Genomic DNA, 15889 nt, shown 5'->3' on the forward strand with positions numbered 1-15889 from the left:
ATTTACAACTATATCTGTCAATTTTTACTATATAAAGTTTTGTAACTGATAATGATGTATTCAGTAGTTTGTTTACTCATTTTATATATTTATTCATTCATTGACTATAGATACAATCCAGGTGTAAACAACAGGCATTCGCTCAAAACTGTTTCTAACCTTAATTTGAAATGAACAGTCCAGAGGTTATGTAGAGTTCATTTTCCATGCAATAATAAAATATCTTAAGCTGCGTTTACACCAAAGTTAATAACAAGATGTTAATAACTTAATCCTTATAGATTCTATTAGATTGAACATATCTTATCATACACATGATCAACATATGTGTTTGTCAAGTTCCGTTCAATCTAATAGAATCTATAAGGATTAAGCGATAAACATTTTGTTAATAACTTTGGTGTAAACCCAGCTTTAGAATTTTACATGGATCGATGGTAATTGTTGCACGTGGGCTACTATTATCTTTTAAATATCTACTAATTTGATATAGTTAGTTGTTTATTGCTTCAAATTTTCAATGAAGAAAACAAAAATAAAGAGAGCTGAAAATAATATAATTTTTACAGTCAGAATTTTTGACTTACAGGAGCATTTATGATTCTTCAGTACTCATTGAATGTTTTTAAAAGTCATCGCTTTATGGCCTCTTTATCACAGCAGTATTATTTATCAAGAAGCTTCTGGAGGTTAGAATTGATAAGAATTCTGTAAAAAGTATGATACGGGTTAATGGTTGAATAGGTTTTATGATTAACTAAAACAATAAATACTTATGGAAAGAGAAAAGTTCAACCTCGCTGAACCATGGATTTGATAAAATGATGAATAATAATTTAAAAAATAGCGGAATATGAAGCGCGTGCTTTAATAGCCTGATTATTCCTCAAACAGGAAGGAATTTTTTATACCGATAACGGAAAACTCTTCACATATTAGCTAGATGCCAAAAAACAGACTTATTATAGTGGTGTCATGAATACAAGAGCCACTTATACCTATCAAATACAGTAAAGTAAGCTTCATTCAGATCTATGAACAGTAGACTAAAATTCATGTATTGATAATTTTATGAAAACGAGTGTTAACAACACAGACTTTTCACCTGAATTGCTTCTGATGATATTAGAAAAAGGTCATGAATTGAATTTTCATTTTTATCTCTGGCTACATTTTCAAATCCTGGATCCTGTATTTGAAAATATTTCATCTCGTTTACAGCATCAACTGTGATTTAAATAGAATTTACTATGTTACCTAATTCTTCTACACAAAATCAAGAATGTCTGGAAGAAACAGCATCTAAACTCTGGAATCCTATAATATTAAACGAGCAATTTCTGTTAATATGTTTAGATGTTTTTATGTTTATATATCTGTATGTGACCGGATCTCGAAAACGGCTCTAACGATTCTCACGAAATTTGGAACAAAGTAGGTTTATTATATGAGAATTCGATTGCACTAGGTCTCAGCCCTGGGATAACTCACTGAAAGACATTTTAAAAGGATAAATACGTCCTTGGGAAAACAGCTGGAAATTTTGTCGTCTGTCGATACCGTAATGGAAATGAGTGAACGAGTGCATGTGTGGGATCATTCAGCTGATCTCACGAAAAGAAAAATTCAACAAGAAAAGCTTATTTTCGTTTATTTCTCTTTTTTTTAGAAAACATTTTTACTTTAGAAAGTCCAAAATGGTAACTAGATTCTGTTAAGCTGCGTTTACACCAAAGTTAATAACAAAATGTTATTAACTTAATCCTTATAGATTCTATTAGATTGAACACATCTTATCATACACATGATGAGCATATGTGTTTGTCAAGTTCCGTTCAATCTAATATAATCTATAAGGATAAGGATTAAGTTATTAACATTTTGTAAACCCAGCTTTAGTGTAGAATAGTACATAGTATACTAGTAGTTCTGTGAATAGTAGACCTCACGCAGTATTCTCATCCACAAGTACCTGATTGTAATTATAGACCTTATGGAAATACAGCAATAGACTGGTTTCTACACACATCTGTGTAATCACTTGTCAGCTGATTTATGATGAATAATTCTATAGTCTGATTTTTACTCGAATAATATTGGCATAATGAAGGAGGCTTCTTTTTCCTTTTATATTATCCTTGAAATGCAGAATTTCCAAAAACCTTGTAAAGACGTCGACGCACAATTAAAAAAGGAACATACCTGTCAAATTTCATAAAAATCTATTACTGCGTTTCGCCGTAAATGCGCACATATAAACATTTAATCATTCAAACATTTAAACATTAGCCGTCAACTTGAATCTTAGACCTCACTTCGCTCGGTCAATTAACAAATATTGTAGAAAACGCAGTATATATCATTCTAAATGGATCTCATAGTATATCCATTTGTAATTGATGATGTGTTTGTTTTTTGAAGTGTGAATAAATTGTTATTTTGATGAGTGATTGTAATCACTTGTCAGCTGATTTATGATGAATAATTCTATAGTCTGATTTACTCTAATATTGGCATATGTAGGAGGCTCCTTTTTCCTTATATATTATCCTTGAAATGCGAAATTTCCAAAAACCTTGTATATACGTCGACGCGCAATTGAAAAAAGGAGCATACCTGTCAAATTTCATGAAAATCTATTACCGCGTTTCGCCGTAAATGCGCAACATATGAACATTTAATCATTCAAACATTTAAACATTTAAACATTAAGAGAAATGCCAAACCGTCGACTTGAATCTTAGACCTCACTTCGCTCGGTCAATAAAGTGCTAAGGGAGGAACATGAACACGATCTTTAACGTTTTCCCTCCCTTAGCACTTGATATTGAGAAGCTAAAAACCAGGTTAACTGATGCAGTAGTTACAGTCCGAGAAGACAGACATCTTGCGAACAATCTGAGATGAATAGATGAATAGCTACCGTCTAGATGTCGTCCGAGCCTCCAAAAGAGGACACATAGGACACATTATAATACATCATCATAAACTTAATACTTCTGTGAGTAATTTTATGTAAAATTTGTTTGTATACACCATTTTTTGAAATAAATATAACTGTTTAAAATTGGGTCATTCTTTTTGAAACACCCGGTACTATATCAATGGCTTGACCAGTTTTAGGTACTACTTAGGTACTAGTCCAAAAAATGATTGATTCCTTCATTTTTACTGTTGTATCCATACTGGACAACTGCAATCTATACATTACAAACAGCATGCGTAAGTTTTTACTGATGAAGGCCTACTTGTTCACAATAGTGTAGTTGGCTAGTGTGTATACGTTTTTCTTTCATTGATTATTATGATTTTATATTTTTTCGTGAAATATCAATTGGATAAAAGTTAGTTCAAGATCAATTGCATAAAATTTATGTGTGGTTAGTGATAAGTGATAACTTATCTTGATAATAATAAGTGATATCTTGTAAATAATCGATAAATAGCACATTAATATATCCCTAGTAAAACGTACCTAAGGATTAAGGAAAACCAGTTGTATATTGTAAAAATGACTCGACCGATTTTTTTCAAATTCATACCCTGTATAGTTATATATCAGCTCTATTAACTGGCATGAGTCTCCTCCCTGAGAAACTAACAAGGGGTCCACCCCATCCTTGAGAAATTTACTTTGTAATCTCCTTCTCGTGCGTGAGGTAGGTAGGTAGAGCAGTTTATTCATAAGAACACATGTTGATATTTTATTTGAAGAACAGCTGTTTTGACAACTTTTGAAAAATCCTCAAATTTCATAATTTAAACAAAGGAAAATAATATGTACTCTGAAAACAATAACAATAGTATAATAGTAGTTTTAATTATTTAGCCGCCTTCGGCATTATATCATTCTCCCAAATTATCCTCGTTTAAGAATGAGGCTTATAGATCAATGAGCAAGGAAAGTTGTGTGAGTGGACCACACCAGATTTTTTGTTTTTAGTACTACAGCTTATTATGTGTTTGGGCCACCTCCACTACAGCTCTCCGCGCTTCTCGGTCCTCTGTCATTCGTCCCCATCCTCTACATCCCATTTTTTAGAGATCGTCTCACTTCTTCCACCCATCTTATTCTCGGTCTTCCTCTCTTCCTTCTTGAATTCAGCCTCTCTTCAAATATTATTTGAGACATTGCGTTCTCATTCATTCTTCATATATGTCCAAACCACCTTAGCTGCTGCGTTTTTATACATTTTACAATACTTCACTCATTTATAAATGATTCGAGCTCTGAATTGGTTCTTTCCACTCCTCTCCTCCTCTCTTTAGGGTTGTGTGGCAGAGAGGACCTAGAGTCCTAACTCCGCCCTTAATAAAGGCAATTATTTAATTCAATTCTTCAACTGGAACATAAATATTTCTTGGAATTTTCCTCTCAAAAACGCCGAGATGTTTGTATTGTATTATGAAGTTCAATTTTTCATGGTATACTTTCAAGATAAGTTTCATTCCACATGGATGCAAGTAACAACTTTTCTTTCTTCTAGTTTGCTAATGTGTTCTAGTATGATGTTGATGGATTAATATATACTATATTATTTTTCTTTTATATTTGTAATTGATTAATATTGTTAAATAATCATTCATTTTTCAAGTTTGATCTAATTTTACACAATTGTCTTTAATTTTTTTAACAATTGTCAATAAATATCCTATATCTTATGTTCCTTGTCTTCTTTTGATAAGGTAATAGTTTCAATAGAAATGGATAATTAGACTCACAGTTGGGAGATGTTAATGATGAGGTATCCGCATAAGGACGGGTGCCATGCGAGGTTTGTTTGGGTTGTTTTGGAGCAGCCAGTCGGCGAACCAGAGCATGGGATCGGCCGGCTTGAGTCGGCACACCTCCACCAATCCCTCCAGCACCACTGGCACCACCTGCTCATTCAAGTAGTCCAGTCGCTCCTGCTCCGATCTCAATCGCTCCACTAGAACTGAACCAAACATGCATTCTCCATCAATATTGTGCAGTAAAATTGTATGAAAGGTAAAAGCGGTCCCTAGACTTCCAGTATTATTGTGAGTACCTACTTATAACATCAGTCCACACAACTAGAATGAATAAACACGTCACTGTGGCCTGATGTTCTAAGTAAGCATTATATTGTATAATAATATTGACCGTCTGGAAAGCGATTTATATCATTTATATGAGTTGACGTGGTATGGAAACTAAGAGTAATCTATACTTTAATGAAGGGAAGAACTGACTTATACGCGTAGGAGTTAGGAAATTCACGAATAACGCATCATCACGTCTGAACTACTGGACTGTTTAACTTGGAATTTTGCATATTTATTTATTCTTTTTTACAATGGAGCACAGATCGGAAGAGAAAAACTAAGAATACCTTGTACTATTTCTCTCCCAAATTTAGGTAACATTCGATTCTTAATTTTTAAATGAATTAAGGTTGTTATTAATAACAGCATCACACACAAAACATTGATGGATTTCAGCCATCATTTTACCCATAATCATTTAATCAACAACTTCTCCTATTCAATGGTAACTGTAGGAAAAGTTTAATGTGAAATACGTGAGCAAAGTTCGTCTGCTGCACTCAAGAAGCCATTCCGCCCTTGCCTACGGCTCGGGCGTAAACGTTTCTTTCGGTGCAGCAAACTGTCACTTGTTACACTAGTTGCACAATAACTATTGTAATCTCCTTCTCGTGCATGAGGTAGGTAGGTAGAGCAGTCTATTCATAAGAACACATGTCGATATTCTATTTGAAGAACAGCTGTTTTGACAACGTTTAAAAAATCCTCAAATTTCATAATTTAAACAAAGGAAAATGTACTCTGAAAACAATAACAATAGTATAATAGTAGTTTTAATTATTTAGCCGCCATCAGCATTATAACATTCTCCCAAATTATCCTCGTTTAAGAATGAGGCTTATAGATCAATGAGCAAGGAAAGTTGTGTGAGTGTACCACACCAGATTTTTTGTTTTTTGTACTACAGCTTATTATGAGTTTGGGCCACCTCCACTACAGCTCTCCGCGCTTCTCGGTCCTCTGTCATTCGTCCCCATCCTCTACATCCCATTTTTTAGAGATCGTCTCACTTCATCCACCCATCTTATTCTTGGTCTTCCTCTCTTCCTTCTTGAATTCAGCCTCTCTTCAAATATTATTTGAGACATTCTGTTCTCATTCATTCTATAGATATGTCCAAACCACCTTAGCTGCTGCATCTTTATACATTTTACAATACTTCACTCATTTATAAATGATTCGAGCTCTGAATTGGTTCTTTCCACTCCTCTCCTCCTCTCTTTAGGGTTGTGTGGCAGAGAGGACCTAGAGTCCTAACTCCGCCCTTAATAAAGGCAATTATTTAATTCAATTCTTTAACTGGAACATAAATATTTCTTGGAATTTTCCTCTCAAAAACGCCGAGATGTTTGTATTGTATTATGAATTTCAATTTTTCATGGTATACTTTCAAGATAAGTTTCATTCCACATGGATGCAAGTATCAACTTTTCTTTCCTCTAGATTGCTAATGTGATCTAGTATAATGTTGATGGATTAATATAATACTATATTATTTTTCTTTTATATTCGTAATTGATTAATATTGTTAAATAATTACGGCATTCATTTTTCAAGTTTGATCTAATTTTACACAATTGTCTTTAATTTTTTAACAATTGTCAATAAATATCCTATATCTTATGTTTCTTGTCTTCTTTTGATAAGGTAATAGTTTCAATAGAAATGGATAATTAGACTCACAGTTGGGAGATGTTAATGATGAGGTATCCGCATAAGGACGGGTGCCATGCGAGGTTTGTTTGGGTTGTTTTGGAGCAGCCAGTCGGCGAACCAGAGCATGGGATCGGCCGGCTTGAGTCGGCACACCTCCACCAATCCCTCCAGCACCACTGGCACCACCTGCTCATTCAAGTAGTCCAGTCGCTCCTGCTCCGATCTCAATCGCTCCACTAGAACTGAACCAAACATGCATTCTCCATCAATATTGTGCAGTAAAATTGTATGAAAGGTAAAAGCGGTCCCTAGACTTCCAGTATTATTGTATCATATCAGTACCTACTTATAACATCAGTCCACACAACTAGAATGAATAAACACGTCACTGTGGCCTGATGTTGTAAGTAAGCACTATATTGTATAATAATATTGACCGTCTGGAAAGCGATTTATATCATTTATATGAGTTGACATGGTATGAAAACTAAGAGTAATCTATACTTTAATGAAGGGAAGAACTGGCTTATACGCATAGAAGATAGGAAATTCACGAATAACGCATCATCACGTCTGAACTACTGGACTGTTTAACTTGGAATTTTGCATATTTATTTATTCTTTTTTACAATGGAGCACAGATCGGAAGAGAAAAACTAAGAATACCTTGTACTATTTCTCTCCCAAATTTAGGTAACATTCGATTCTTAATTTACCGAGGATAATTATAGGCCTTTTTTCAATTCTTCAAGATTTCATTACGTCAAGTTCTTAATTAGACCATTGCGGAGCAAGGGTTACATACAAGTCAATAATAAACTTGTCAGTGTTATTAGTTTTGCACAGTTACAAAATGAGGAGTTAATAAGAGAGCTGTTTACATAGCACGCGAATAAGCCGAATACACTTACTTTTACTGGCATAGAATAAGAATAGAGAAGTGGGGTATGACGAAAGAGAAACAGAGAAATTAAAAGAGTCATTTTGGTCACTCTCTGCGCTATGTTACTACATTTACTAGGTGTGCGGATTGACTTTATGACCATACGATGTTGATGCCGACTACAACTGTTAGAAATAATACAGTTTTTGATTAATACTATTTCTCTAAAAATTGAATGCGAAAAGTTCAAAATATGAGATAAAGCTGGAAATATGTTTGAAATGAGTGAAATAGGTTTGAGTACCATTATTAGAAGGTGAAGACTATATTTAATATCAATCACAACTAGTTTCGGCAATAATACAATACCCATTATCAAGTTTCTTTTCAAAATGATTTTCTATAATTAAAACATTCAAGTAGCCATATTAAAATACTTTATGTTTGAGTTGTTTGCAAATATTCTTACGCAGACAAAGAACCCCCCTTGACCCTTTGCTGTGGGTGATGCTCACATGAGCTCCAGGCTTCTGCGTGGGTAATTGGACAAATGATGATGAGAGATGAAGGGACCTGCAACTTAGGGTGGGTTCCAAACCCCCGGGAAGCCATTTTCAAATAAATTTAATTATGCTTCAAGGTGTCAGCTCTTCAACAGATGCAGCAGGGACATCTTATCGATAGCTCAACAGCGCGACCACAAAAGCAATCGGCTCCTCACGGATATAAGCGTGGCATGTGGTGAAACATCAATGTTATGAATTTAGTGTTTGTTTGATGTGGTCGTTAGCTAGTTTTTTCCAGTGTCTTCAAACTGAATATTAAATAAATGACTTACTGATTTCTGTAATTTTTGTTAACCAGTTGGATTATCCAGGTATGTATCAAACTTGTCTAGGGTGACCACAACAGCCAGCAACAGGTGAGAACTTATGTATCTAAATGTAGCGTAAATTTCAAAATCAAATCAAATCAAAATCAAATTTATTTCCTCAAAAAATACATTCACAGAAACAGAAATATTACATTAGTCTATGAAGAAATATCTCCCTGCAAAGGTTAAAACCTGAGCGCAGGAAGGAGTCTATATAAATTCTGATCACAACAAAGCAGCAAGAAGGCGAACTATTCTAAGCAAAAACAATGCATAAACTATTTTGATTATTTTTCTTATGTGAAATATATTTCAACATTTATATATTCACTTATATTATATATATTACTTATATTTTTCTACATTATTAAGTATTCCTACAAATAGAATAAGACATAGTTATGAGAACACTTCAGACAGACAGAAATACACAAACTACAAAATGAAATATTGAGTTTTGAAAATTAAGTAAGTTCAATACAGAAACACAACGGAAATCCTCCACAACTCTTAAAAAATCGGTAGACAAGAAATAGGTACCTGACAAACTCAGATCACCATACAATAAGATCATTTGTTTTTATCCAATTATCCACTTCCTTAGAGTTATGTTTCTTACAGCTTATTTTAATAATTCTACTAGGCACAACATTTATTAATCTATTAACTCTGTAACTGAATTGATATCGACAAACATTTAGGTCAACTCTGTTTTGGACCACTGTCAAATTTCTTAGGTTGTACGGGGTTTCACGGATATCATGTTGAATTTTATTTTTATCTGCATACTGAATTAGACTTTTAATATATAGCTGTCTTAGAGTCAGAACATCAAATTCTCTAAATAACTCTGAGCTTGGGTAGAGTCTGGGCTTACCCAACGCTGCTCTCATAATATGCTTTTGCACCACAAACAACCTACCTATGTGACAACCCGCCGCACCACCCCACGCCAGTAAACCATACTGCAAGATGGATTGAACGTAAGCAGTATAAAGCAACTTTGAAATACTTTTATCATTAATCAAACTAATTCTGTGAAATCTATATATTAAATATTTTAGCTTTTTACATTTATCATCATTTGACAGTTCCATCTAAGATGTGAATCAATAATAATCCCAAGGTACTTGGCAGAGTCTGTTTTATCCAGTACTGCACACCGGCAAGGGGTTGATGCAGGCAGACTGCAGGAAGGAGAATGCAACTTCAAGGTCAGATTTATAGGCTGAGTCCTAGCATTTGGTGAAAAAGTTATATATGTACTTTTTTGTGATTGAGTGTGAGTGTATTTTCATTCAACCAAGACTCACAATGCTCAATCCCTCAGCTGCAAGAGCATATACATCCTCCCATGATGTACCTGTAAATGTTACCGTGGTATCATCGGCAAACGAGATAAGCGTTCTTTTATCAGTACTCAAATTTAGTAGGTCATTATATAAATGAGGAATAGTATCGGAGAAAGCACCGTACCCTGTGGTACACCATATCCTGATAAATTTGTTTGATCTGTCTTGTCACCAATAGTTATTATTTGTGTTCTATCCTTTAAATAATTTTCAAACAATTTTAGAGCTATACCCCTAATTCCTAGGTTTTCCAACTTTGTTAACAGTTTTTTGTGAGGTATTGTATCGAAGGCTTTCGCCAGATCCAAAAAAACTGTAAGAGTCTTCCTACTACTTGTAAAATTCTCAGTAACAATGTTTAAGAGATGTGATATGGCATCTTGTGTACTCTTCCCAGCCTGAAACCCATATTGATTTTTATTTATAATGTTATGGTTATCTAGATAGTTTATAAGTCTTATTTTTATTACCTTCTCCATAACCTTTGATAAACTGCAAAGTAAGCTTATTGGTCTGTAGTTTGATGGATCATTTACATTTCCCGCCTTATATAGTGGAACAACCCTTGCAACTTTAAACTCCTGAGGAAAGTGTCCATGTTTGAAACATTCGTTTATAATAAAAGCTAAAGGTTTTGCTATATAATTGGATATATTTCTTAAACATTTATTGCTGATTTTGTCAATACCCGGTGAAGAATTATCTTTTAGAGTCCTTACTGTGTTTATTATTTCATGTTCATTCGTTGGATAAAAGAAAGGAGTTAGGAGAATTTATATGGGTTTCAGGAAAATTTGCTTGGTTGATATTTCTAGGGATAGAATTCAATTGCAATCTCTCAGCATAGGTCTTACCCACTTCAGAAAAATGCTTGTTGAGTATGGTGGGCTCAATTTTAATATTAGTGTTCCTAGTTTTTTTGTCAATAATTCATTAATACAACTCCATAATTTTTTACAGTTTGTTTTATTTTGTGCTATTTTATTTTTGAAATAATCCTGTTTAGCTTTCTTTATTAGATTCCTCAGTATGTTTCTATATCTAGTGTATTTGTTCCTTAGTTCAAGGTTTAGGGGTTGTTTTGCCATATTTTTATACATTTTGTCTCGTCTTCTTATGCAGTTGATCAATTCACGCTCATCCAATTCTTTAATGGCTGTAGTTTATGCCGCAGATTAACTTTAGTTTTAGCAGTATTTATATGTTCATTTAGTCTATTAATAAAAATTTCTGTTAGATTTTCCAAGTCACACCCCTTCATTATACAATCCCAAGATTCTTTTTTTAGAACATCAATTAGCTGTGGATAATTTATTTTTTCAATGAATTTCACTTGCTCTTTAGGTTCGAGTGTGAGGTCCAAGAACCCCACAACAAGGCCTATTCCGAAGTGGTCCGTGATGCTTGTTTTAAAAATAACGCCTAGAATCTCTTCAGATTTAGGTTTCCTACTCTTATAGAAAATATGATCAAGACAGGATACTGAATTACCTTGAATTCTAGTTGATTTATTGATATAAGATTGGAAACCGTTTAAATGCAGTAAGCTACAGTATTCATTTACAAGGTTTGTATTTAGATTTTTATTAATATTTATGTCGCCGACCAAAATAATGTTATCTCTATCTTTCAATTTTTCTAAGCACTGACCTAGGTCTTCAATAACTCATCAACCCGTAATGATGGGGATCTGTAAACTGCAATAATTGTGAAATCTCGCTGCAACTGTGGATCATGAACATCTAGAATAATTGAATTTGCTGAAGCAATGTCAATTTCCAGAGTCTCAGTCCTCAAATTCTCCTTTATAAATATACATAATCCATCAGACTTACTAAATATAGCCGGTGAATCAATTACTTGATAGCCATTTAGATTGAAGTTAAACTCATGATCATCAGACAACCATGTCTCCGACAAAATTATCAAGTGATAATCAGTTTTACAATGCTGCAGCATATATGAAAACTCATCGAAATTACACCTCATGCTGCGTATGTTCAAATGTAAGATATTTAAGGAGGATCGGCAGTCTTCATTAAAATGTTAAATGGTTGAAAATCGAGTATATCTTCTATTTCTATAGTATTATAGCATCCATCTTCAATATTACCGCTAAAATCATCCAACAAAACCATGATGAAAAATAATTCAATTTCGCAAATCGGGAGAATGTACAAGAAGAAAAAATAATTTAAAATGTAAAAAATAAAGAAAAGTAAAAGAAGAAGAAGGGTAAAAAATAATTTACCTTCCTTATGAAGTTAGCCTGTGTACAGCCGTGTAATTCATAGAAAATTAATTTAGTGATTGTTATGCAAAAGAGATGCAATAAATTGATTTTTTTTTTTATGTGAAGATGTGTAATAAATTCACATTATCGTTTATTTTCAAGCTCAGAATTTCATTATAAAGCCAAAATTATTGTTTAAAATGGGGATAGTGCTAGTTAGAACTTTTAGTAAGACGTTAGGCCTTTTATGCATAATATTCAAAGGCAAGCATACATTCTCATGTAATTATATCAAGCATTTGTTTTGAGACAAATGAATCAGAATTGAAAGTGAGACTGAGATGTCGAAAGTAGAATATGAATAAGAAATTATTCAAATATATGAACGACTTGTATAGTAAATAGTAAAAACGCAGTGCGGTGGTTGTTATCATAGCAAGAACTTTAAACAATGGTAGAATTTGGAAGACAAAAAGATAGTGATAGATAGTGACAAGAAACTAAGAATACGGGGGAAAGGAAGGCAGAGAAATTCTTTACTCTATCATAATATTATCAACAAAGATGTTATCCTGACTTTATCATCACCTCTCTGAAATATCGATAATTCCACCTTCTGAATGAGTTAGAAAAACAAACCACCGAAACACGTTAAAGAATCCAATCCAAAAACATCAATCTCATCATCATTCTCTGTCAAGAAGAACGAAACTGATAGACACATCTCAATCTCACTATGAAAAGCCTTATATTATTCATTGGACACCCCAATTAAGCACAAGTGAAATAAACATTTATACATTAACAATAGATGTGCTGAATCTGTGATGAATTTTTCTTTTCAATAGTCTTATTTAATTTAAAAAAATACTAATTCATTATTACTGTGATGCTGAGAATGCCAGTGAAATGTGTAAAATATGAGAAATTTTCATTTTGTGCCAGAATCCTAATCAGTTGCACATAGGAATATGAAAATTACCTATATAGCCTTGGTCACTGAATAATTATGTAACCAGGACTTTAATAGCACCTCATTCAAGTGTTATGAGTTCAAGAAACATGTACATAACATGATTGATCAAAAATAGGATAATAAGCTACTCCAGAATACTTATGTATTTTTATAATAAATATGAAAATGATGCTAAGTATTTGATAGGAATTTGTGAACCATTCTCGATAATTTATCATCAAATTGGGCTGAGTATTTCAACATAATTTTTCTATGATAGCCTAAGAGTTGAGTAAAAAAATTTAAAATGTTGCAAAAATAATGGTAAGGAACTAAAAAAATTGAGGATGAATGTTCAAAAATATTTGGGGTTTTTGAAACAAGGAATGAATATGTATTTACATGTTAAAAGGAAACGCGGGTACGTCAAGGTTTTCCTACCGCGCCTACTTACAAGTGTTTCAATTTTTATCTAACTGAATTACGTTTTGTTTTCATACACCAATACGATGAATATTATTTACAAGCAATAATATTCTCGATTACCGGTAGGCTACTCTTCAAAAGAGTTGTAATGACATGTGTTTTTATTTTTAAATTAAACTAAGGCAATTGAAATTGTTCACAAACAATAGTATCCACTTACTTTTTGGAAAGAAGAAATGTATCTCATTTTCAGCCTTGTCTCTATTGTCACTTCCGTGCAATCCATCCAGATTTTTTTCTTCGTTGCCAAAAAGAGCTCTTAGCGAAAAAGGATTATCTTTTTTAGCTTGACGAACATCCGACGGTCCCAAAAGTGTCTTCCAGTCACTGATTGCATTGTCTTTACTCAAGCAATAAACTACTATGGGCCCTTTTGACAAGGACAACACCAGCTTAGGGAAGTTCAAGTTTCCATAATGATCATAGTAGAAATCACTTGCTTGATCAGGAGTAAGTTTAACAACTGCCTTCTGTGTAACAGAAAAATAACATTTTTTTCAGATTAGACAAACGTTTTATGAAGACTCTTTTTACATTAGACAAAAATAATATTTTTACATTAGGTAAAAATAATAGACCAGAATTACAGTTAACATAATCCTTAAGATACGTCTCTACGACAGCTAAATATTACAGTATTGGAGATATTTATAAGATAAGTTGGAAAAAGATAGAACGTCTTCTTTGAATCTAAGTAGTAACCATAACAATATGAATTCCACATAATTGAGAGTACTTGAATTTTGAAAAAATATTACTTCTACAAATAAAAACTACATTCAATATTTTGTATTTTTTCTAGGACAATGAAGCCACGAGTTTATTTTGTAAACAAAATGTTTTTTATTTTATTATAAATGTTTCAAATACTCTGGAACAGTGTTGAACTTACTTGATCATCAATATAATTATTGTAATTATTATGCACTATAACATAGAACAAAAACTGACTGGTGAAAATGTATAATTGATCTTTAGAAAATATATTCTTACTCACTTGAATAATTTTGAAGTGTTCCTTACTAATTAATTTCTCTATCTCCAACCGACGATCAAATGCTTCTGGCTTGATTATGGCCAAAGTCATCTCAAAATTGTTCAACTCCTCACTTTTTATTGATGAATTGTAAGCATATCCCGAGTCGATTGAACTTGCATTAGAGTCTAATAAAAAGCTACTACTACCATTCTTCAAATAAAGATCACTTCTACCTCGAAAATTTTCTAGGAATGACTCTACCTCAGAAGATATTGACATTTTTGTTTGAGAATAAATAATACTGAAGTTTAATTAATATAATATTGAAACATGAAAAATTACAAAACTGAGAGTATTCAACAAAGTTGTCTATACTTTAGTTTGCATCAAACTCACAGTTCTTGGTATACATAAAAATTGTATTAAAAAATGATTAAAACATGTTTTTTTTAAGAAAATACAATATTTCAAATATCCATATGGAGTCATTACAGATTCAGCCTGTATGTTTAAACAAGCTGATTCGGTTTTACTTGTTACTATGTTTGCCAGTTCTTCATTTCTATATCTTGATGTTAACAAAAATAAAAATCATATTTATCTATAATGGCTTGCAACAGCAACAATCCGTTCTCTGATCCCAGTAGGTCTATCTTTCAATCCATTTTAATTTTTTAATCCGTTCTTCTTTGCTTTTCCATTTATTAAACTGAAACCGAACACAACTAATGGGAAAAAGAAAAACAGCTTAATAAAAACAGTATAATCTAGTATAAATACAATAATTTACAATTAATTTTACATCTTATAAAAAATTGCATTACTTTTTCAATTTAATTAGAATTACAAGAGCAATGTTGATAAATTGAATAATGAAGAGGAATTTATATACCAGATAAGTTTCTTTTTATATTCATGGAAATATATTACCTTGTACTTAAAAGCTTAACAAACCAAGTAACGATTGGGGAAAACTGATCAGGCCACGTTTATATTGAATGCGTTTTCATGAGGAAATTTATTGTGCAAGTAACAAAAAAAACTCAAGAGCGGTCTAGATGCCTTGAAATAGATGATTGCTCACACTGCATACGAGCTAAGCCCCGGTCACACTTATCATGCAGCAAGTGATCTGTTCTATCACCACCTCTTAATCCCACAAAAATATCAGACATTAGTAGGATCGGAACACTGCATGATAAGTGTGACCCGAGCTTTAAACGTACGTTTAACGACGTTCCCATACATTTGATTGAATCTAGTGTGAGCGCAGCCTAACAAATTCAACAAAAGGTGTAACAGGTGTACTCAATATTTCATTACTCTGATTGCAAGTTCAAAGAGTTTGAATAACACTGATAAGATGTAGGCCTATATATTAGATGAGGGCTAATTGTAACATAG

The 15889-nt window shown here is 32.8% G+C and overlaps 2 protein-coding genes across 2 annotated transcripts in view; both read right to left on the reverse strand.

The window, feature by feature from the left end:
• Nucleotides 1-15889, reverse strand: part of LOC111046907 — a 56071-nt gene that overhangs the window by 22795 nt on the left and 17387 nt on the right. Inside the window, exons 10-12 of the mRNA XM_039420068.1 lie at nt 13667-13976; nt 6801-6965; nt 4773-4937 (exon numbers count right to left, since the gene is read on the reverse strand). Of these exons, the coding sequence (XP_039276002.1) occupies nt 4773-4937; nt 6801-6965; nt 13667-13976 (640 nt within the window). The remainder of the gene's footprint in view (nt 1-4772; nt 4938-6800; nt 6966-13666; nt 13977-15889) is intronic.
• On the reverse strand, nt 541-15764 carry LOC111046914 (nucleoside diphosphate kinase homolog 5). Its single transcript, XM_022332567.2, has 4 exons — nt 14504-15764; nt 13667-13976; nt 6751-6965; nt 541-708 (listed from the first exon to the last, which is right to left on the reverse strand). The coding sequence occupies exons 1-3, from the start codon at nt 14762-14764 to the stop codon at nt 6763-6765; spliced, it is 774 nt and encodes a 257-aa protein (XP_022188259.2). The 5' UTR covers nt 14765-15764; the 3' UTR covers nt 541-708; nt 6751-6762.

This window comes from Nilaparvata lugens, chromosome 2 (assembly GCF_014356525.2).
Source record: "Nilaparvata lugens isolate BPH chromosome 2, ASM1435652v1, whole genome shotgun sequence".
NCBI lineage: Eukaryota > Metazoa > Arthropoda > Insecta > Hemiptera > Delphacidae > Nilaparvata > Nilaparvata lugens.

What these genes read in the sequence shown, in the direction of transcription:
- LOC111046914 (XM_022332567.2), bottom strand. Translation starts at nt 14,764, where the DNA reads ATGTCAATATCTTCTGAGGTAGAGTCATTCCTAGAAAATTTTCGAGGT. An exon ending in AACACTTCAAAATTATTCAA is followed by an intron (nt 13,977 to 14,503) that starts GTGAGTAAGAAT and finishes TCTGTTACACAG; the next exon opens with AAGGCAGTTGTTAAACTTAC. An exon ending in ACATTTCTTCTTTCCAAAAA is followed by an intron (nt 6,966 to 13,666) that starts GTAAGTGGATAC and finishes TGTTTGGTTCAG; the next exon opens with TTCTAGTGGAGCGATTGAGA.